A 23,036-nucleotide genomic window follows, 5' to 3' on the forward strand; every position below is an offset into this window, starting at 1 on the left:
TGTGGATGACACAGGGTTGGCCTTGAGTTGATAACTGTTAAAGTTGCGTGGTGGGGCCTAGGAGTTCGTTACATTCTTCTCTCTACTTTTATGTGTTTGATAGTTTCCATAATAAGTAAGAAATACTATCTTTCAAATGTTGCATCCAAATACATTTAGATTTTCCAGAGTGGCTTGTTTGCCAAGAATTCTGGATAGCTGAAGTTGTACTGTACTTTTAAGTCCCCAGTAGGATTGAGGTTTTGAAGCTCCACAAATTAATTAAAACCAAGGCTGTAAATGGAAAATTTTAGGATATGCGGAAAGAAGGACTTCTTCATTCCTCCACGCTAAGCCCTCAGCCACCTCCACCCAGCCTTCTGCCTCAGTTTTACAGCCAAGCTGTGGAAAGGTGGGTTCCCCTCCGGCCCTGCCTCCCACCAAGTCCTTCCAGCTCCTGCCCCTCCCAAGTGCGCCCACCCTCCACCAAAACTGCCCCAGCAAAGCCTGACAAAGCCTGCTCCCCATGCCTAGTGGACGAGTCTCAATCTGGTCTCTACAAAGTGAAATGCTGTGGACACCCCTCCCTTCTTCCCCTGCTCTGAGGAGCCCGGGCCAGGCTGCCCCAGGAGCCGCTCCTTTGCCACTGCGCTCCCTCCCTGGCCCCTCACACTGGGGCCCCCTACTGGTCACGGGTCACGGTTCACGTCCCCCCTCACTCTCCACGTGCTACCTGCCCGATCTGGCCCATGGCCGTGGCTTCAAACACCATCGCTGGGCCCATGATCCCCAATCTCTCCTTTCAGCCTGGCTTCTCCTGGAGCTGCAGGCCTGAATGAATGTCTAATCTGCAGGGGACATCTCTGTTTGGATGTCACAAAGGCCTCCAGAGAACATGTCCAAACCAAACTCCTCTTCTCAACCACTTCACGGAGCCGGAGACTGGAATCCCGCTGGGCCCCTTCCTCTGCCTCGCCCTCTCAGAAGCCACAGCAGCTCCCCCAGCTGCTCCTGCCACTCTCGTGCCTGATGCTCTCATGTCTCCGAGCCTCACTTCCCTTATCTGTGGAACGGAGGCAGTATCTCCAAGAGTTGTTCGGAGGGTTACATGAGGTAATACACCTATTGTGCTTAGAGCAGGGCCTGGCAGAGCTCAGCTGAGCACAATGTCAAGTGGGTTGTCTTCTCTCCGCGTCCTGCTGGCTTCCCCAGCCCAAGCCACTGTCAGTCAGTCACCTGCTGCCTGGCCTGTCAGCCTCCCCACCATCTCCCTGTCTCCACCTGGGACACTACCACCCTCTCTAGCCAGACTGCAGCAGAATTATCTTTCTAAAACGCAGATCTGACCATCGCTCCTCTGTCCTAAACTCTTCAATTGCTCTTGGCCATCTCTGCATAAAGTTAAACTGTTCACAGGGCCTGCAAAGCCAGGTGGTGCCTGGGCCCTGCTTTCCCTTCAGCCTCACCTGCTGCCAAACTGCACCCCTTGTCACCTTAGCCCCGGCCACACTTAAGCAGCTCAACAGGCCGTCACCTCACCACCTTTGCTCAGACAGGGTCCTTCCTTTGCCAGGCTCACCCTCCCTCTGTCCCTGACTGTCCTCCTGGTGTCTGAGGAGCTGCCCTGCGCCTCCTTCCTCTGCCTCACGGGCTCAATGTTGGCAGTGGGCGACACTTGCCAGAGTTCTGGGCACCAAGCTGAGTTCTGAGTGGACTCCCCCAGGTCTGTGATCTCCTTGGGGAAGGACTCTGTCTTGCTCACCTATGATATGCCAGTGGCCAGCAAGGCAGATGGGAAGGATGAGACAAAAGACAGAGGGGGGAAACAAAAAACCATAAGCCAAGTAAAGAGGGGGGAAGCAACAAAGGAATGGGAGCAGGAGGGTGCATGCCACCGGGCGGAAAGACTTGGGGCACCCTGCTACCTGAGCCCCTACATTCCCGCAGGGCCCCGTCAGCCGACCCTGCTCCTTCACTCTCGCTTGTCACACTTGGTCCAATTCTCCATTATGTCGCCTGCCTGGCCCCTCTTGTGGTCCCATGGCCTCAGGAATCTTTGTAGGTTTCTGAGCCAGAGGCAGCTTGGACTGGCTAGTGAGAGCCAATTGTCAGAAATCCCTCCGGCCCCTGCATTCAGTGAAGTCAGGTTGGTAACGTGAGATTGGTCGTGGCAGAAGGTACCCCACAGACACCAGCACTATAGGTCAGAGCTCCCACCCCTCCCTGAGCTGTCTGAGTTAGACATTCACCAGTGCACCTCTCTGGGGACCTCTCCTCTGCAGTCTTACCAGGACAGTCCCTCTCCCGTCACAGGCCCACGGCCCTTCATTCTCAGGACTGCAGCCGCCCGTCCTCACTCTAGGGAAGTTTCCACCTTTGCTCACTACCATGCCCTCCCCTCCGTTATCTTCTGCCTCCCACTCAGGACACGGACACGATCCAAAGGTAGCTATCCTTCCCTTTGGCAGTCAGGTTTGCTCAGGCCTCTGCCTTCGTAAAAATCCTCTCATCCTCTCCCTCCCCTTCATTACAGCCAGATTTGTCCAAAGATTGCCCAGCTCCCTCCATTGTTCACACCTCCTCTAGCCATTGTAATCTGAAATCTGTCTGCATCAAACTCAGGTCTTGCTACAGCTACCAGTGACATTCTTGTGGCGAAAACTAATGGCAGACTCAGTCTCCCTCTCCTGTGTCTTCTGGGAAGCGGGGACCTGCTTGCCCCTCCCTCTTGGAATGTTGCTACCCACCCCCCCAAACCTCCCATTTATCCTTCTGATCTCAGTTTACATGCTGCCTCTTCTGAGAAGCCCTCCCTGATCTACAGACAAGGTCTGATTCCCAAATTACATTTCTTTCATAGCACTTATCAATTGGTAATTGTCTAAGTGATTATTTGTCTTCTCAACTGTGAACTCCACAGGCCTGTTTTGCTCACTGCTGAACACCAGTCCCACCACATACTAGGTATCCAAATGTTTGTTGAATAAATGGTCTAGTTTTAGAAAAAAGTGAGTGTGGCAGTAAGCAGACAGAACAGATTGGGGAAGTGAGGAGGCAGTAACACTGGGCTGAGCGAGGTGGTGGCCCCAGACCACAGTGGGCTGAGGAACAGACACAAGGCTCACTGCAAAGTCAGAACCCCAACTGGACAAGGGGACCCCCCAGCTGCCTGTCTCAGTGAATGACGTGAACCTCCCCCAACCCTCAGAGGTTCTGCATTGACCACCGGCCCTGGGAACCTGAAGGGAGAAAATCCTGTGGCAGATCCTCATTCCCCACCTGTGCCCCCCAAGGTGGGGCAGGGAAGTTCCCCCACCTTCACATCCCCAGGCACAGGGTTGGGCACAGCTGGGGGTGAGGAAGGGGTCGGGATGGGGTGGCGATTCTACATCTTAGATGAATCCTGAGAACCACCAGCAGCTCAGAGCCTCCCTCCCCATCCCCATCCAGGGTCTCCTCTGAAGCACCAGACGTTTAGCCTGCCTCCTGCCAAGGGGGTCCCATCTCCAGTGGGTCAATCCTTGGCTCCAAACCTCCTTGTGCTGAGGGCTTGAACAACACGCAGGAGAGGCAGCCCGGACCTCCCAGGTATCACTCTGTGGATGCACGAGCCCCAGGGCCAAGCCCAGGCAGCAGAAGGACGCTGGGGGAGGTGGCGGTGAGAGCTTCCCCAGCAGACACAGGACACTCGCTCGTGCAGCTGACACAAAGCAGCGGCTACATCTCCCGGCAGTGCTGCCCTCCCCGCTGCACTCACTGGGCAAGCACAGCCCCAATCACGGGGGGAGGGGGGGGAAACAAGATGGCGCGGGGTGGGGGCTGGGTGGGACAGGCAGGCTCGGCGGAGGAAGCGCCGAGGCTGGGCAGCGGTGTCCTCATGGAGCGGTTTATTACGATTCCATCTCACAAGGCAGGTGGGCGGGCGGCAGCGGCACACGGACTCCAAGCCCCTGACAGACGTCTGCCTCGGGCGCATGCAAACAGTGCAACACGGTCAAGCGCAGACACGGGGCGACCGAGGCGACACGGACACAGAACATGGGGTGGGGGACAAGGCTGGGGCGATGGGTCCCTAGAGAGGGGCCTGGTCTCCCCAACCCTCGTGGGCAGGACAGGAAAAATAAGATTCGTACTTCTTGTAAAATGCCCATTTGCTGGGTACTTTCTTTCTTCTTATCTTGAAAAATAATAAAAAATAAACACACGGAAAAAATCTCAAAAAAGGAAAGGAATAAAACTCTAAGAAGGCGAGAGATGGGAGGCCAGGGGGAGCCTGACCACGGTAGGGGCATCTGCCTCCCGCTCCTCAGCCTCTTCCCTTCCTGGCCCGTGGGCGGGGCTCCCGAAGCCACACAGGTGGGTCCATGAGAGAAGGTGCCAGGCCTAGGCGGGGTCCCTGGGGGCCAGAGGGGGCGCAGGCTGGGACAGAGGAATGAGGCCCACTGGCCGGCTGGGCTCAGTTCGGGTTTGGGCCCAGCAGGTGGGGGCACCAGGTCCACAATCTGTTCGGGTCCAGTCCCCGCAGGCCCAAGGCCTGGGCGGAGGCCAGCGGTCACAGGTGCAGCTCGTGCGTTTTGATGTGCTCGAGCTGCTCGCGGAGCTGCAGGAAGGAGGGCCGCGTGGCAGAGTCCAGGTGCCAGCAGTTCTTCATGACCTCGTAGACTGCAGGTGGGCAGCCGTCGGGGGCGTCCATCTTGTAGCCCTTCTCCACCCGAGGGACGACGTCCTTCAGGGGCTGCAGGCACATGGGTGGCAGGAGTTGGAGCAAGGCCCGACCAAGGGGACCCCTGCTCAGCATTCCTCTCCAAGTCTCCCCCAGCTCTGCCCCAGGCCCGGGCCTGGGGCATGGCCTAGAAGGTCCCGAGGGCAGGCCTGCAGCCTCTAGGCCTCCAACTGGGGAGGCAGGGCCCAGCGAGACCCCTCCGGCCACCTGGCCCCCTGCTCCAACCGCCGCCCTCAGCCCCAGTGCCCATACTCACAATTCTTGGATAAGGCACTCGCCCAAAGGAGTAGATTTCCCAGAGAAGGATTCCAAAACTCCAAACGTCAGACTTGGTGGAGAATCTCTGCCCCATGGATGGGAGAAGCAGTGTCAGATCCTGGGAACTGGGGTTGGGGGTGACCCAGGAACCCCACCCACCGCGGCTCAGGCCCTGGGGAGAGGCCCGCGCACCTTCTCTCTCAGGGCCTCAGGTGCTGTCCACTTGACCGGCAGCTTGCCCGTGTCCTGGGTGCTGGAAGCTTCCTTGGTGAGGCCAAAGTCACTGACCTTGGCCACGTTGTCCTCGGACACCAGCACGTTGCGGGCAGCCAGGTCCCGGTGCACGAAGTTGTTGCCCTCCAGGTATTCCATGGCCTCACAGACGTCTCTGGGGGCGAGCCAGCCACATGTCCCCTCAGAGGGGGCTCCCATAGCAGGGCGGGACCCCCCACAACCAGGGGCTGCTTCACTCACAGTGAGAACTTGAGGAGACAGTCTCCGCCTAGCACTGACCGGCCTCGAGAACGCAGGTAGTCCACCAGGCTCCCCTGGGGCAGGACAGACAGACCAACAGGCCCCACAGGTCAGATTTGCCCTCCAGACCCCAGGAAGAGTGGGCCTGGGGCTGGGTAAAAGGTGACACTCAACGGAGGTGCAGGGACAGGGGAGGGGCAGGAGAGGAGTCAGGACATCACTTCTGAAAGAATATTAGGTCCTACAAGCTGGATGCTGTGCTCAGCAATTTTCATGCATTATCTCTTAATTCTCATAAATCTCTGAGGTAAACTTTTTTTTAACAGCCGGGTAAATGTAGATTTGTTTAGAGAGATAACATACTGCATAGAGTGCAGGCTGTTTCAGAAAGTGAGAGAAAGGCCATGAGGTGTGGGGGTTGGGTGCTCAGGTTAAAGTAAAAGTAGGTACATACTCCAGATAGAGTGCGGGCCATCTCCGAGGAGGAGGGAGTGAGAAAAGGCTAAACTTTGTTATTATCTCCACTCACAGGTGAGAACCTGAGGCTTGGAGAGGCGACACAACTTGTCCAAGATCGTAGTGAATAAATGATGAGCCAGGACATAAGCCACACCCAGGTGACTTCAAAGCTCAGCTGGGGAGAAGGGATGGAGGGAGCAGGGGCCCAAGGGTGTGGTGGGGGACTTGGGGCAGCTGGAAAGTGTGAGCCCCAGTGTTCAGGCTCCAGGATGGGGGCTGGATCGCAGGGCAGGCACACACCTTGGCCATGTACTCCGTGACAATGTAGAGCCCGCCCTTCTCCTCCACGATCACGCCCAGGAGCTGTACCAGGTTGCTATGCCGAAGTTGCCTGGGGCAGGAGATGGGGGTGGTCAGAGCCTGCCAAGCCTCACCATCACCTCCCAGCCCTGGGGTGACCTCCCCACCCACCGATTGTCCCAACTCACGTCATGACTGAGGCTTCAGCCAAGAAGGCTTGGGCAGTGGCATCATTCTTAATGCACTTGACAGCAACTTTGTTCCCTCGGTAGTCACCAAGCATCACGTCTTGGGGAAGAGAGTTGGGGATTGTTCCCTGGACTTCTCGAAGTCCCTGGCTCCTCCCAGGGCCCCCACCCTCTCTGGCTCACCTCCAAACTCCCCCTTTCCAATGGTCTGCAGCAGCTTCAGGTCCTTCATGCTCAGTGCCCAGCCGCCTGGGGGGAGGGGGTGGTCAGTGAGGGGTGCTGAAGCTGGAGCAGGGGTCATAGCAGAGGCAGGCTGGACTATGAGTGTGGGGTTCCTTGGAGGTCTCCAGGGCCTCCGGGATAGGGGTAATGCTAGGAAGCCTGGGTGGGAGGAGCCACATAGGCAAGTGAGGACTGGGGACAGGGGTAGCACTCACTGCGGAAGAACTCATCCTGGGCTGCCACTGTGCCCTCCATGACCTTTGGCTTGATGAGGCGAGTACAGAGTCCATCTGCATCCGAGGTGTAGTGCTGCAGAGAGGAGGGCAGGCGCTAAAGGCCAGCCCCCCACCCCGCCCCCACCCTCGTGCACCACCAGCGTCTCACATGCACTGCCCAGGTCTGACCACCAGAGGGCAGCAGAGGCTGGTCCCACTCAGCCCGGAGTTGCTTTCAGTTGGAGGGCTTCCGCTTTTCAGCAGGCGTTAAGGAGGCCCCAGGCTCAGACACCTAGTCCATCTCACGTGCCACCCCACACCACTCTGGTGTTGCTACCACTCTGGGCCTCACTAGCATCCTGAGGCAGAAGTCAGCTTTTGCCCAGTCCAGACACCAGCCTCTAGCCAAGTGTGCTCAGGACCCTCCCCTGCCACAGGCCAAGCTAGGCCAGCAGCAGGAAGGCACTGAGCGTGAGTGCAGGAGGCATCTGGGAGGCTGCCTGGGGCAGAGCTGGCCTCAGGAGCTGGGGGGACATGTGGGCCATCAAGGCACAGCGCACAAGGCCATGTTTACATACACACATCTGGGCACCTAGTTGCACGAGTGGCTGGAAGGAAGCTAGTTCTGGGATCAGGAAGACTCAGGTTCTAGTCCTGCCACCTCCAGTGTACAGCTGTGGGACTGGAGACCAGTCCTTTAACTGCTCTGAACCTTTGTTTCCTGGCCTATGAACTGGGGTGCCACCTCCCTGTGGTGGCATTGCGGGGTCAGAGATCAACACTGGCACACAGCAGGTGCTCGCAGAGGCTGCACCACCTGCCCAAGGTCTCCCGGCCAGAAGCCGTGGGACCGGAGCGGGAATCTGGGTGGCACGGACACTCCGCTCACCTCCACCAGCTGCATGAGGTTCTCGAAGTACACCTCCTCGTCGATGCTGAGCTTGCTGGCGTGGTACATGATGCGGTAGTGCTCCACCTTGCCGTCGCAGCTCACGCACAGCGTGTAGTCCCCGGGGTAGTTGGTGCTCTCCCGCACCAGGAACAGGCCTGTCTCTGGTGGGCACAGGAGCCGTTCTGCCTGCTCCCGTGTGATCTTGCCATGGAACCAGCTGGGGGGAGGCCAGGCGTGGGGTCGTGGTGGCCCAAAGGCATGCCTCCCGGCAGCCTCCCCATGCACCTGCCAGGCTCCGCTTCCTGCAGGCCCTTCCTCTGGCAGGCTCTCCCCCGCGCTTCCGTGGCTCGGTCAGGCACTGGAAGCCCTCATCTTTCAGTCCTAGCCCTGTCCTCCCCTTTGAGGTCCAGCACCCACACCCTTCTCTTCGTCTCAAGAAGCCCTTGCAGACATCCCAGCCCCTTCCTCTTGCCTCGCTGTTTTCCTCTGACTCTCTTCCGGGGGAACCAGGGTTCCTCGTCGCCCTTCCTCCCCAGACTGGGAGACCCCAGCTGCTTCTCAGAGGTACTCACGGCATGAGGCTGAGCTTGGTGCCTGCCTTCACGCCCTCCCGCTTCTGGACGTAGTTGGCTGGGATGATGCCCTCACGGCCCACCTTGTTCTTAGCTTTGTACCAGTTGGGGTCCTGGGGAGAGGGACAACAAGACACACTCTCAGGCCTACCCTCTCCTGCGGTGGAACCAGGACACAGAGGAAGGAGGGGCTGGGGGTGTAAGGTCCCTCATTACCTTGGTGACGGCCACAATGGTGAGCACATCTCCTTTGCAGAAGGGAAGGTCCTGCTCAGCAGTGCCGTGAAAGTTGTACTTGGCAATACATTCTGTACCGGATGGCCAGGTGGCCTGCAGGGCAGGTGACAGGTGGGTGGGTGCAGCCCGAGGTCATCCCCACACACCTGTCTGCACAACCTCGAGGTCACAGACTCTTGGTCAGCCTCCATGAACCTGGGTGAGGTGCCCCTACCCCAGAATACTCAGTGCCTTCCAGCTGAGATTTCCCCACCGCCCCCAGACCTGGGCTCCCATCTTGAGGGCCCTGTGTCTGACAGTGCACCCTGGAATTCTACCTTGTTGAAAGCCAGGGTTGGGGAAAAGGGAAGCGAATTGATCTGAACCCTCATTCCCTCTCTTCCCTCAGCACTGCCGTGGCAGCGGTGGGGATACTCCTCTGCCTTAGACTCCTGCCCCTGAAGTACCTGTATTGCCGACATCTTCTCAGAAGATCTGGCGTCCCCGTGTCACAGGAAGGCCGACCTGTCACCTGGTACCATGAGAGCTGTGGGGAAGGGGAAGATTGAGGGGGGTGTGTGTGTGTGAGGAGATGGCTCCTTCAAGTCACTGAGATCCCACTCCTTTCCTGCCCCAGGAGCTGAGGGCACTAGATGGGGAGGAGGCAGGAGATGAGCGCAGAGGACCTCCAGGCACAGAGAGGGCTTTCAACCTGGAGCCTGTCGTGGCCTTTACAGCCACAGGATGACCAACAGAGGCTAAGGAGGCGTAGGGGTGGGCAGCCCCTGCCTGCCCACCTCACACCCTGACATTGGCTAAGTGGTCTGGGGGGCCACCAGGCTCACAGGGCAGCGGTGAGTCTGGGAAGGTGCTTTGGGGCTTGGGGAAGTCACTTGTCCTCTGTGGGCCTCTAAGTTCCGTCACCTAGAAAACCTCGCCCCAGGAGTACCTCTGAAGCCAAATGTGTGCTGACCCCACAGCCTGGCCACCCCACTTCCCCACACAGCCGGGAGAAAGCAGGGCAGGCGTCGCCGAGACAGGCACGGGAGCCAGCACAGCGGGACAGCCTGTAGCGAGCGCCACACTCGGAACCCGCCAGACACCCATCGCGAGAGGAGCGTGAGCCGGGTATTCACAGGACGTAACACTGCCCAGCGGCGGATGTGAATAAACGACAGCTATGAAACAACACGAATGCATTTCTAAACGTCACGTTAACCGAGACGCCCACAGAAGGCACACGTGCCACATGATTCTATTTGTATAAAGTTCAAAATCTGGGGGTTTCCCAGTGCAGCATGGCGACTGCCCTGGGTGGGGGCCGTGACGGGAAGGGGGCGAGTTCAACTCTGTGGCAATTCACGGAGCTGTACCCTTACGGTTGGTGCACTTTTTGGTGTATGTTTATTTCAATGAAGTTGGCCCCCCCAACAAAAGCTACCCCAGCCAACCCCATGCCCCAAGAGCAGCAGGCCAACCCATCCTGCACACATATTCTTTGTGGCCCCAGCTCAGAGCCCCCAGTTCCACCACCACCTTCCCACACAGCCCAGACCCCCCGTGTTCCGGTCTCAGGAAGCAGAGAGGCTGGGGCTGCTCTTCTCTTTTTACAGATGAGGAGACAGGCAGTTAAGGCTTAGATGTCTCCTCTTCCTCTAACATACTTCATAGTGTGAAGAAAAACTCTTCTGTGCCTTGTTCCCAGGCTCATGTGCAGGACGGACAGGTCTGGGGAACCGGCTGACACTCACAAACATTACCACCTACCCCAGGCCAGGCAGCGGGAGAAGACATCTGAGTGAAAGGGGCGCCTAGGGGTGTAAGGTGAGCAGGGACTGCAGAGCTTAGGTGGGCTTCCTGGAGGAGGGAGCGCTGGAACCCAGCCCTGAAGGCTGGAGGGCTTAGAAAGGCAGCCCAGGCTGGAAGCCCATGGTGAGGAGGGTGGGAAACATCCTTGACGGTCTGAGCACCCCATCAGTCTGCTGCAAAGGATGGTGTTGGCTAGGCCTGCCTGGCACAAACCTTGCAGGGAGGCGGGGCTTTTAACGCCAACATGAGGAAGCAGGGTTTGCCATGGGGCCTGGGGGCCTCAGCAGGGGAGTGTGTGGTCTTGGAGACCAGAAGGAGTCGGGGAGAACCATCACCATTTCCAGGCTTCACTCCTGGCTCTAGGGTAGACAGACCAGGCTCTGCCGAGTATGCAACTCGGGCAAATGACTCAACCCTTCCGAGCCTCAGATCCCCCACCTTGAAGGCAGAGGCAGGGATCCCTGCAAGAAGGCTGTGGAGGGAGTGGGATGAGACCCCAGACTTGGAAGTGCCTGGCGCACAGCCTGGCATTACCTCCACTCCCACACCACTGGGAAAAAGGGCTTCCCTTCCTCCCAGAACACACAGTGCTTCTTGTCCCAGGGTCAGCCCGTCACCCTCTGCCATCTGGACAGAGAGCCTGGGGCCGAAGGAGGAGCCTGGACCCCCTACACACACACACATTGACATGACTGAGCCACCATGAGTACAGGAGGTACTCCTGGGCTCCCGAGGACCACGTGTGGGGAGCCTTCTTACACCCACTCTACAGAAATGGAAACTGAGGCTCATGAGGTTTGAATGACTTGCTCTAAGTTGCACAGCTAGTTAGGGGTGACAATCTAGAACTCGAATTGGGGTCCTTCTGTGGTTGGCTGGGCCCTCAACCTTCAGGCCCTTCAGAGGAGGGGCTCTGCCAGCTCTCCGCATCCCCATGCCTCCCCCTCCCTCTCAAGACTCGCCACCAGGGAAGGTGGGAGGGCGCGGGGGCTGAGGCACCGTTAGTCACCCTCCCAGCTGTCAGTTTGCAAACACTCCCTTCCCGGCCTGCAGCTGCTGCCGCCGCCTCCCCACTGACTTGATGATAATAATAAAAATAATAACAGGCCCTGTTTGCTGAGCACTTATTCTACGCCAGCCCCTGTCCTTGGCACATTATGGCTCATCAAATTCTCTGAGAACTGAGAGAGAGGCTATCATTATCCCCATTTTACAGATGAGGACCCCAAGCCGCCAGGAGGTCAAGCAGCCTTGCGTGAGGCTGCACCTCCAGTGAGCACCCTGCCCCAGACGGGTGTCAGACGCCTGCGCCAGCGGGCCAGTCTGGCCCCGACCCTGGAGGCCTCCCTGCTCTGCGTGCCTGCACCAGGCTTCAGGAGCTGCCGGGAGGCCAGGACCACACTGGCCTAGAAAAGAGAGTACAAGGGCGGAGGGAGAAGCAAGTGGTGCTCAGAGGAAGGGCTGAGCCCAGGAGTGGTCAGGATGGGCTTCCTTGAGGGGCTGGGTTTTGAGGATGACAGACCTGGGAAGGAGAGGGAGTGACTAACCTCTCCTCTTTGCTCTACTGGCTGTGACTCTGGGACCAGTTTCCCCATCTACACAATGGGTTGGTGATAATCCTACAGCTCCCAGGGCTGCTCTGAGGCCTACCTTCTTCACACAGAAATCCTGCCAGCCCTCAAGCTGTGGAACTTCCCTGATGGCTCCTCCCTGCCAAAGTTGAAGGCTAGGGTGGCCTCCTCATTAGGGCCCTGAAGGTCCAGCTGGGCTATCCCCCTCCAGGTCAGAGGCTAAGAGCCAGAATGGCTGGGAGGGGCTTCTACAAACCTAGGCCTCTAGTCTGCCTTGGTCAGGCACAGAGGGGCCCTTCCAGGTTATGTGAACCTGGTTTCAGGCCACTTTGTGAAAGAAGTACAGAAACACTGTTCTGGGAGTCAGGGGCTCTGAGTCCAGCTCCTGGTTCTGCCGCCAACTTGCTGTGTGACCTTAGGCAAGTCCCTTGACCTCTCTGGGACTTGCTGGCTCTCCAGCACCTGAGCCAGACCCGTTTCTCACCTGCTGGTCCTAGGACACGGGTGCCCTGCCCACCTCCCTGCCTTGGCATTGCCCCTTCTCTGCCCAAGGAACTTCCACTCAACCGTTGGGGTGCAGCTGAGAAATCACTTCTGTTGCACGTATGTCTGAAAAAAAACATAGCAGGACAGTCTCTGCGGTACTGTTTGTAGTAGCAAGAGGTTGGGAGACAACCTTTACACCCATCAATAAGGCACTGAGTAAACATATGACCAGATATGCCTAAAAGGGAACAACATCACTTCAGCTATGACAAGGCCAGGACAGAGCTCTATGTGCTGATACAGCACCTGCCCATGACGAAGTAAGTAAAAGTGGCAAAAAGCCAGCTCAAGTCAAGAAGGAAACATTGCTGGAGGAATAGGACCGTGACACGGCATCCAAGTACCACCCTCCAGATTAACCAGCCAGAGGAAAAAGCACCTCCACAATAAGACCTGGCAGACACCCTGTTACCCAAGTGACCAAATTAAGCATCACCAATAACGAGAGAAGCACACTGAGCGCCAAGGAGGGCACAGCACCCCTGTGCGATGGTCCCGGAGAGCGGCTCAACCTGGCTCCCATCAGGAGGACGCAGGCAGATGGAGCCCCGACAACTGGTCTGGATTCTTAGAGCCAATGTCATAAAAGACAACACAAACAAACAAAGGCTGGAGAATGTTCTGGATTAAACAGGACACAACAAAATGGTAATTACGTGAAGTGAAGAATGTGTTAACTAACCTTCCTGCGGTAATTGTTTTGCAGCGTACACGTATATCAAATCATCACGTTGTACACCTTAAACTTACACAATACTAAACAGAAGTTATATCTCAATAAAGCTGGAAAAGAAAGAAAAGGCAGATGACCACAAGATTCAATGAGTGATCCTGAATTGGATTCTGGATCAAAGGGAAAAAATAGCAATAAAGATCACTTGGGGACAACTGGGAAAATGAAAATGTTAGATATTATGGAATTAATGTTAGTTATCTTAAGTGTGATCATGGTACTGCGATTATGTAAGAGATTTGCACTGAAGTACTTAGGAGAGAAAGGTATGATGCCTGCAGCTAACACTCAAATAAATCAGCAAAAAAAATACAGACACACATATGACTGTGTATATAAAAGAAGTAAAGCAAATGTGGCAAAGTGTTAAGGGCTGGTGAATCTGGGTAAAGTGTACACGGGTATTCATTATTCTATTAGTTCAGCTTTTTGGTAGGTTTGAAATACTCAAAATAAAAGACTGAAAAAAAAGCAAAGTGCAGGATCATCCATGGCACATTACAAACTGCTGTTTTTTCAAAGGACGCGCCATTTATCCCTAACCTCAGATATGCAGAGATGATCTCCGAAAGATAGAGCAAACCGATAACCAAGGTTGCCTCTGGGAATGGGAAGGAGTGAGTATCAAGTTGAAGGGAGATTTACTTTTCATTGTGCCTTTGCTATTTGTGTTCTTTTGACCTTTTTTCTTTTTAACCACATGCATTTATTACCTTCCCCCTAAAAACAAGATGAGTAAGGAAATATATAACTTTTTGAAAACCACTTCTGCCAGGAGCCTGCTGTGGTCCCCCAGCCGTGTGAGCTGCTCCGGGCTTCCACAGCCTCTCACATCCCATGCTCCAGTGAGAACCTCACTGACCCTGGCCTGGGAGCCCTGCAGGAGGAGAGCTGGTGGCTGACTCACACCCCAGCAGGGGCTGGGGCCCGGAACACTGCTCAGTGAGTGGCTCTAAATGAATGAACGAGTCAACAGACAACAGGGGGAAGCTAGGCTGGCGGCACCACGATGAGGCCCCGTAACCGACAGGACTATATTTAACCCCAAAGGGATGGCAGCTGCCACCCCACCCCCACAGGGCCGGGGGACAGGGGGCTTTCTCTTTGACTTCCTGCCCCAAACCCTGCTCCTGGTGGCCCTTGTGCTGGGGTCCCGGGAACAGGCTGGGCATTGTGCCCAAGCGCTGAGGTCAGTGGCCACAGCCTCAGGCAGGCCTTTCTTGGGATCCAGGCTGGCAGGGAGGGGGGAGCCCAGAAACTCCTAGGCTGCCCTTTCCCTGGCTTGGGGCAGCTGTAGACCCCCAGGGCCAAGCACGTGCTGAGGGCCAGGGTAGGTCAAGGGGCTCCTGCCCTGCCTCCCTCACCAAAACTCCACTGCCTAATGGGGCGTGGGAGCCTTCAGTAACTGTTTACACCCAGCTAAAAATACCCACTGAAAAGGGAAGTGCACAAGAGATCTGGGGGAACTCGGGGCCCCAGCCCCCAGACACTCTGGTCCTGCCACAGGACCCAGCTGGAGCCTTTGCAGGACAGGGCAGCCCCTGGAAGCAACAGGCAGGTCCATTTTGCCCTCATTCTTGGAGCCGTTGTTTCAGGAGCCTTCTTGTGGGCCCAGTCCCATGTGTGGTGGGCCGGGATGGACAGGGGGGAAGGGACCAGGGGCCCTCGGGACCCCAAGATTGCTACTCAGTGCCTCTCTGTGCCTAGCCCAAGGCATCCAACAAAATGCAGCCCTGCTCCTGCCCTCCTGGCTACTAGATGGTCAGTCACAGCCAGCCTCAGGGGAGAAGAGACCATGGGATGGGGGGAGGGGAAGGCTCCCAGGAAGAGACCTGGAACTGAGAGGATTTCAGGTAGATGCAACTGTACTAGATCAGGTCAAGCTTAGGATTTCAAACTGTGGTCCGGAGAGTTAATTAAGGCTGAAGAAGACTCAGGGTAGGGGTCTGCAGAGGCTTTAAACCCAGCCAGGCCAGAAGTTTCTGGCAGGTCCCCAGGGCAGATACAAGCAGAAGTGAGTTTCCACCTGGGCCCGCCCCTCTGCGAGGGCAGGGCACCTGAGGAGGCGGGGAACTGCCGGCAGCTAGGCTGGTTTGGTGGCCTAAAATCAGCCCACCTCTGGTTCTGCAAAGGGCACCCAGGCTGAGGTCACTGTGATGCCCCTGGCCACACACCAGGCCATGGGCTGGAGGGTTCCCACTGAGCCAGACAGGTGGTCCCAGGGCCCTCAGCATATCCACTGTACAGATGTCTCAGGGTTGGGCAGCCGCAGAACTGGGCATAGAGGCCTGAACCTCCCTGGGGGTCAGAAGAGGGCTGGAAGGACAGTCCCACTTTATCTCCAGTGTGCTGCCCACCCCCCGACCCCCAGGGTTCCTTCAGCCTTCAGCACCTCTGCCCTAAGGGGAAGGGTGAGTTTAATGGCTGAAAAATATTAAGAACCAAACTATAGCAACTCACTGGCTTTCTTCCTGCCCCCAGTGGCTCAGTGGGACCGGAAATCCCGTCTAGTGGTTTGGGAGAGGTGGGGGCTGGAGTCAGAGGAGGCTAACGGGGAGCCTCCTCCCCCAGGCACCGCTGCGGCTTGAGGCTGACACTCCTGGCCCAGAAAGGTTTCTAATTACCGCTCAGGAGCCTAATTACCTACATGCACTGGGCAGTGGGGACTCCAGGCCTCCCCAGGGCCCTAACCCAGGCCTTGGTTCCACCGCCCCCTGTCTACATAGGCTGTGGTCTTTGCATCTTCATCTGCCCACATTGCATACAGCCTGTCAGCACTGACCTCCAATGAACCCTTAAAAAGCAGTGTCCTTGTCCCTCACCCCAAAGGCTGGTGGGCTATTTAGATTCCCCAGATTCCTGGTCTCCACATCTCAGAACTGGGACCCACAGAACACATAACTCAGAAGGTAAAGCTATGGGGGCCAAATTCAAGGGACACACAACTCATAGACTTTGAGGTGAGGGAGAGGAGTTACCAACACCCTGCCCCCACAGAATAGACTAAAAATGAAAGCATGGGAGGGAGAGCCTCCTGACCCAATCCTGCCTTAGTTACTTAACCCTCAAAAACCCCATGGGGTTTCACTGTTGATCTGTTTGACAGAGGAGGAAGCAGGCTGAGGAGGGTAACCCAGCTTCCAAGGGATATAAAGCAAGGAGTTGAGCTCAGATTTGTCTGTACTTGGTAGGGAGAAAACCCTCCACCTCTTCCTTGGGCAGGAGAGATGAACCCTGAAAATGGACAGACAGGTGGGGAGGGCAGCTGAGAGGTCTGCCCAGAAATCGGCCCTCCTGCTCTGGGAAGCGTGGGTTACCATCTGTGCCCACTCCTTGCTCATCTGCTGTACCCTGCCTCAGCTCCAAGCAAAGACCTCTGACCCTACCCTCCCTCTTTCACAACTGCTTCTTGATTTTCATGGCCCTTCCCCTCCAGGAAGCCCTCCTGGCTGCTCCAGCCTACGCAGATCTCCAGCTTCTGAGCTCCCACCCACCCTGCCAGGAAGTTGGAACCACAGGCCTCCCGTGACTGACTCCTCTCTGACTCTGGTCTCCTCTACTGGCTGGTAGCGGGGCTCTCAGGGTTCCTTCTTCCCTCTCCCTTCCAGGCTGCCTGCAGCATGGACAGCACAGGCCGCAGACGTCCAGGCCTGGGTGAGGACCAGGGCGGGGCTGGGCAGGGCTGAGAAGCAGCAGCCAGGGTATGCAGGCATCAGATGACACCCAGGTTTTCACCCACCCACAAGGCTTCCAATAGTGAGGAGAGCAGGACCAGCAGGGGGGGCGCCAGGCAGCCTCTCTTCTGCTTCTCAGGGCCCAGACCACAGAAGGGGAGGGGGAGGCAGAGGGAAGCTGCGGTTGGAGGCCCAACCCCACTGAGGCGTACAAAGCTAGTGTGTGACGAGGAGCCCCTCTTATCGCAGTACCTCAAAACCAGGAAGAGAAACTGAGCAGGCAGCAAGGCGAGCTGGGCTGCGTGGGGCCCTCAGGTCCCCGGGGTCTGCCAAGGGGAGCTTCCAGATAGTTGCTGGACAAACCTCTTCTACCTTCTGGGCCTCAGTTTCCCCATGGGAAAACAGGACTCTCTACCTGGTCCTGACGGTCTACCCTGATTGGTGTGGGCTGCATCACGCCCCAAACAAGAGCCCCGCTCCCCCCAGTTAGTGCACAGTGCTCCTGAGCCCCCAGTGGGCTCTGGACCCTCCCAAGAAGCAGCTGCTTGGCCCCCCGGAGCCAGCCTCGCCCTGCTCGCTTCTCCTCAGCCACGCAGGGAGCACACTAGCTCTTCCTTCACCAGCTCTTTATTTTTAGGTCTGAATTTGACTTTAATCATTACTTAGCGGATTCTATTTCCAGCCCTTGGATGAAGGGACCCAGAGGAGAGGAGGAAGGGAGGCAGTGCTCCTTGTCTGGTGTGGGGGGTGGCCTGCTCCTCCACCCATCCTGTGCCCAACCAGGGATGGGGGCACCGAGAAACACCCAAAGGACTCACCCCAGCCAGGCCAGCATCTTGGAGAAGACTGCACCCTGTGACCTCATCCCAGCCCAAGCTGTGGGACAGGAGGGCAGCTGTAATGCCCACTTCCCGTGCACCAAGACCAGGGAGGAGGGAGACACGCCACAGGCAAAAGTCTGGCAGCCAGAGCCCAAGGTCATGCCTGGGAGAACTCTGCACTGAATGGATCACTTGAGGGAGGGCCCTCTGCCTACAGCAGTCCTGAGCTCAGTGCTGAGCCATACCGGGTCGTCTGGGGCTGTGGTCTCTTAGGCCCTGGGAGTGCCAAGCTGAGACTAGTCTCCTCCCACTGTCCATGGGGTGGCCCTAGGGAAGTAAGTGATGCCATAGCAGTACGCACTCAGGTTAGACCCGGGGAGCACTTGTTGAAGAGAACGACGCTAACACACAAGACTTCCCCAGTGACTTGTGGATCATCTATGTTCCCCTCCAACTCCCGGCTGGGAGGCTCTAGACTCTCTGCCCCACCCCCATGCCCCCCGCCATGGGGAAAGGCTGGAAAGATGAGGCTGGCAAGGCTATCCCTCTATCTCCACTGGTAAAATGTGGGGCTGGACTAGTAGCTGAAGCTGGGGGACAGGAGGTAGCCAGGCTCTCAGAGAAGACCATGTCCATTCAGCTCTGATGCTGGAAGAACAGAGGATGGGTAGGACCAAGCCCCAGAAATCAACCAGTAGCCCACCTTCCACGTGGTGATGGGAAGACAGAAAGGCAGGGAGGCGGAACAAGACACTGGCCAGAGTAGCCAGAACCTCAGGGACAGAGGGTTTCAGAGGGGTTCCCTGGGCTGAGACCACTCTCAGCTGGGTGGGCCATCAGCCAACCCTGGCCTGGGTGTCTTCTGCACACACTGAGGCAGCCTGCAGTGGGCACTCCGTCAACAACACCTACCTCTTCTTACAGAGCACCTACTGAAGGCAAAGGGCAATGCCAGGCACCTTCTAGTACCTTGGCTAATTCATAGTGTCCGCACACTCCCCTCTGAAGCAGGTATCACTGGCCCTACTGTGTACATAAAGGAACTCTGGCTCAGAGGATGACCTGTCCAAGGTCCCTCTATCCAGCCTAATTGGCATGGTTGGGCCTGGAAGGACACCAGCTGGATGCCAAGTTGCCCCCCTCTCTCCAATACTCTCAGCTGCTTTGGGGGCCTGTAGTAACAACAGTCACAACAGCAACAGATGGGAAACAACCTTGGTAAGAGGGCTGGGGTGAAGTTGCTGCGGCGGAGCTGTTTAGAATATCCTGCAGCTTTTTAGAGACAAAGTTACACATACCGTGTAGCAGCACGAGAAAATGCCCAGATACAGCAGCAAATGAGAAAAGGTGTGATGGCACCCACACTCAGATAACAGCAGCGACCAGCGACGACCGAGAAAAAAGACCAGGAAGACTGGCTGGGAGCACCAAGATGCTAACAAGTCACTGTGCCGGTGAAGAAACAGTGGGTGATTTTTTTGTTTTCTAAATTTTCCGTACTGCTGTTTTGTTACTTTCTAAATTAAGAAAACAAATACTACGTACCTACACCTGTAGCTTTCTCGTAATGAGCTCAGATTCACTTCCTTGGGACCCGCCTGCACCCCAGCTCTGGCCCCGGTGTCTGGGACATCTACCAAAGGACAGCCTTTCTGATTCAGGACATCCCCTCGGACACATGACGGTCCCTCCCTACCTTCTCTTTCCCAGACCGAACACCTTTGGGGGAGTTTCTTTGGGGACAATGTGCCAAGGCTTCAAAATCCCCCAAAAGACGGAGCCCAGAACTGGACTCAGGCTGTCCTGCCCAGTCAGGCTGGTTGGGGAAGCCACGCCACACTACGGGCCCTGGGCCTCTGTCCTTGCCTGTACCTCGGTCTGCTCCGTGGTGGCTCTACCTCTAGGGTGCTGGAGCCTGTCTTCTGGTCCTTCTCTGTCCCAGACCCAACAGAGAGAAGAGGAGGGTGGGCACCAAATTTGCCAGATAAAACGCAAACCCCTGCACATGTGCTTGCCTGAAGCCAGACCCCTTTCTACAAGGGCCCAGGGACCTCAGGCTGCACCCGAAGGCTCACAGTTGATACAAAAGCACAAGCATGTCAGCCTTCAGCTCCAGGCCCTCAGGCTGGAAAGGAAGTTAGAGCTGGGTGTGGGGCTGGGTGAGGGCAGCCTCACAGGCTCCACATCTGGGTCCCCTCCACTGTGTATGTCAGGGTAACCGGAAACAACTCTAAATCAAGGGCAGAGGCCCCAGCAGGACAAAACTGCCAGCAGCCCCAAGGGGCCTCAGACGTGGCTCAGCATCCTCCAGGGAACCTCCCACACTTCCAGGAGCAAGAGGATCCTGCCATGCTCCCAATCTCCTTCCTGCTGCCTTCACCCTGTTCCTGCTGGGCCCCCACCAAGAAAGACACTGGGTCTATCAGGTTGTGTGGAACTTGGAAGAGACCCCCGGGTGTCCCCACTCTGACAATGCTCCTGTGCCAAGGCTGTATGGTGCTCCCTGTGGGAACACGGCTCTCGCCTTCCTCATCCAGATCCCATTCTTGTTCTGAACTCGGCTGCTCCTACACTAGTTGGGCCAAAGATGTGAGACGGATGGGTCTGGAATGACGACCAGGCTGTTTCAGCTCAGCACCAGGGCTACATCCCACGGGTGCCCCTACACACTCACCACATCCCGTCAGTGGGACTTGGCCTCTGGCACCAGGGGGAAATCCCATGGGCAGTGCCAATGCTGCCTGAGCCCAGACCCAGGCAGAACTGGGGCCGGAAGCTCTCTCCCTCCTCTCTAGCCCTCTGTGGGGGAGCACGTGCTCACCCCACAAGGTCCCACGGGCCAAGCTAGGGGCGTATATCCTTGGTGGGTGAAAGTGGCTCCCCGGTTCCCCTCTACCCAAAGCATCCAGCTCTGCGAAGTGGGAGGGATGAAAGGATAGACAGTGTAACTCTGCCAAAGGCCTGGGATAGCAACTTCCCTCTTCGAGCCTCAGTCCTTTGGTCTACAAAACAGGAGGGAAGGTGAACCCCTAGTTAAGCTCCAAGGATCTGGTGGCTGGACACGCCCCTTCCTGACACCTGGCCTGGGCCCTGAGGAGCCTGGGAGAATGGGCTGACCAGGCTGCCAGGGAGTGGGGGCATGGTCCTAATGCCCAGTGACACCTCCACCCAGGACAGAGGCCCTGCCCAGTTTCCCCACCCAAGGGTCAGAGGTCCCTTGGTTTAGGCCTGGTCTTCTGGGAGGCCCATGGTGACAGGTTCAATCTCTGGCTGGCTTAAGGGAGGTGACTGGGCCCTGGGCTTCCTGGAGTCGGCAGGGCCTCCGCGGTGGGGAATGGGTAAAGGGTCAGATCCAGGCAGACCAGGGAACCTGCAGAGAGGCCCTGGGTAGGGAATGGCAAATCACCCTATCTCCTGGGCCCTGGCCCATGCTGACCCCCTCCCTCGAGGCTCCAGCCAGCCCCACAGGGGGTGGGGGGGCGGACGGACTCAGAGTGGCCTGAGACAAGTCTGTGGGGCTCAAAGGGCAGTACCTCCCTCGTGCGCTCCCCTCTCAGTCGGGATGACAGTGACTCCCGGGAGATTTCGAACCCGGGAAGGAGGGGATCTGGGCGGTGGGGGATGGGAGTGGACACCACGGCAGCTGCAACAGAAGCTGGACGTGCGACCTCCACCCGCCTCCCACCCCCCGGGAAGCACTCAGACGCCCGCCTCCTCCAGGCCTGCCAGGCACTCACCTCTCTCTGGGCACTGCGGTCCGGGCCACCTCGCTGCGGGCAGCATCAGCGGCCTGCGGGACAGTCCATGCGGCCAGCGGGGAGGGGAGGGGCGCAGGGGTCCCCGGGTGGTGCGGTATAAAGAGGTAAGGGTGCGAAAGGAGAGGGAGGAGGGACGGCCAGACAGAGGCAGGGGGATGGCCGCTCGGCCCGGGTCGGGGAGGGAAGAAAGGCGGGGGGAAGGGGAGCGGGAGGGAGTCGGGGGGAGGAAACAATGTAGCCGGCGCGGCCCCGGCAGAGTTCCGCTTCCGAACGCCGCCAGCGAGGTTCGATTTTGGGACGTCGCGTCGGCTCCCGGGGGCTGCCCCGGACGCTGGATCGGGGGCCGCGAGGGCTCCCCGCGTTCCACGCCCCGAAGGCTCCGGCGGCCACAGGCTGGCTGGGGCGGGAGGGACGGCTGGCCGGGGGACGGCCCCGACGGCGGCGCGGCCGGGCGATCACCTCGCTCGGACCCCACCCCGGCAGGACCTCCGGGCAGGGTGCGGGGTGGGGCAGGAGCGGGAGGGCGGCGGCGGTCTCGGCGGCGGGCGGCCAAGCTCGGCTCGCCCTGGGCTCCGCTGGGAGGAAGCTCGCAGGCCTGGCGAGAGGAAGCGCGGCCCGGATCCTCCGCCCGCGGCAGCGCGCCTGCGCGAGGGAGCCGGCCGGGCGCGCGGCGGGGCGTGGGCCGGCGGGGCTGCGCCCTCTGCCGGGCGCCGGGGGCACCGCGGGGGGTGTGTCCGCGTCCACGCCCTGCCCCCACCTGCCGGCCCGCGTTGAAGACTCCTGACGGTTCCTCACAGAGGGCCGAGCAGCCCGCCTTGGAGCAACCTTCAGTCCTTCCCTGGGCGCGGCTCCCCCGATGTAGAAGCGATTGAGGCCAGGCCTGGGCCTCCCTCCTCGGATCTGTGGAGAGTGGGCCTCGCTCGCAGCAGCACTCATTCATTCACTGACAAACATTTCCTGGAGCTGACAGTGTGACAGGCCCCGTTCCGGAGTCCCCTGTTTGGACCGCTTCATTACTGCCGAGGCGTCCTCAGAACTGACAGGCCAACAGACAAGCGCAAAGGAATACTGATAGACGTGAAGAAGTGCAGTACAAGGTCCACAGGCAACAGGGAAGGGGGAAGGGCTAAGGGGGAGGCCTCGCAGAGCTGGGGCCCCAGGCAGAAGGAGCAGCTTGGACACAGGCAGGGAGAGGTGGGAGCGCCTCCCGGCTCTGGGGACTGCACTTAGCTCAGGACGGCTGCTGTTTGCCGGGTGGGCCCAGGAGAGCAGCAGAATTGGGGTCCCTGCAAGCCGCACAGACAGGAGAGATTCAGGGAGCCCTAGAGGACTCTCCTGGACTTTCTTTTCGACCTGGAAGCAATGAGGAAGTTGTCAGCAGCTATGTGCCCTTGGGAAAGTTCCTCAACCTCTCTGTGCTCCAGTTGACCAAATGGGGAAAGTAATAGCACAAACTTGTTAAGGTTTTGTGGGGAGGAGATGAGTTAATATGTGTGCTTAGTGTGCAGTGCCTGGTACATGGTCAGCCCTTAGCCAAGGATGGCCTGTTATTATCTATTGCTGTTAACGAGGAGCAGGGTGTGATCTGCTCTGAGCTACAGGAGCACCTGTGTGTGTGTGTGTGTG

At 57.9% G+C, this 23,036-nt stretch overlaps 1 protein-coding gene across 2 annotated transcripts; it reads right to left on the reverse strand.

Annotated features, from left to right (window-relative positions):
* Positions 1 to 3,844: 3,844 nt before the first annotated feature.
* CSK (C-terminal Src kinase) lies at positions 3,845 to 22,050 on the reverse strand. 2 transcript variants are annotated; one of them, XM_006208747.4, is made up of 13 exons: positions 21,390 to 22,050; positions 8,966 to 9,045; positions 8,499 to 8,612; positions 8,283 to 8,395; positions 7,708 to 7,927; positions 6,819 to 6,912; positions 6,565 to 6,630; positions 6,382 to 6,481; positions 6,194 to 6,284; positions 5,435 to 5,508; positions 5,153 to 5,348; positions 4,959 to 5,045; positions 3,845 to 4,714 (listed from the first exon to the last, which is right to left on the reverse strand). In XM_006208747.4, exons 2-13 carry the CDS (start codon positions 8,978 to 8,980, stop codon positions 4,532 to 4,534), a joined length of 1,353 nt encoding a protein of 450 aa, XP_006208809.1. In that variant the 5' UTR covers positions 8,981 to 9,045; positions 21,390 to 22,050; the 3' UTR covers positions 3,845 to 4,531. The 2 variants fall into 2 exon arrangements, with proteins under 2 accessions (XP_006208809.1, XP_072807097.1); XM_072950996.1 differs by lacking the exon at positions 21,390 to 22,050 and adding an exon at positions 12,363 to 12,436.
* Between the last annotated feature and the right edge of the window lie 986 nt (positions 22,051 to 23,036).

Source organism: Vicugna pacos, chromosome 27 (assembly GCF_048564905.1).
Source record: "Vicugna pacos chromosome 27, VicPac4, whole genome shotgun sequence".
Classification (NCBI taxonomy): Eukaryota; Metazoa; Chordata; class Mammalia; order Artiodactyla; family Camelidae; genus Vicugna; species Vicugna pacos.

Coding starts and splice junctions, on each gene's coding strand:
- CSK (XM_006208747.4), bottom strand. Junction 6,631..6,818: donor CCAGGATGAGTTCTTCCGCA/GTGAGTGCTACC, acceptor CCCTCCCCCCAG/GCGGCTGGGCACTGAGCATG. Junction 5,046..5,152: donor CTGAGGCCCTGAGAGAGAAG/GTGCGCGGGCCT, acceptor TCCATGGGGCAG/AGATTCTCCACCAAGTCTGA.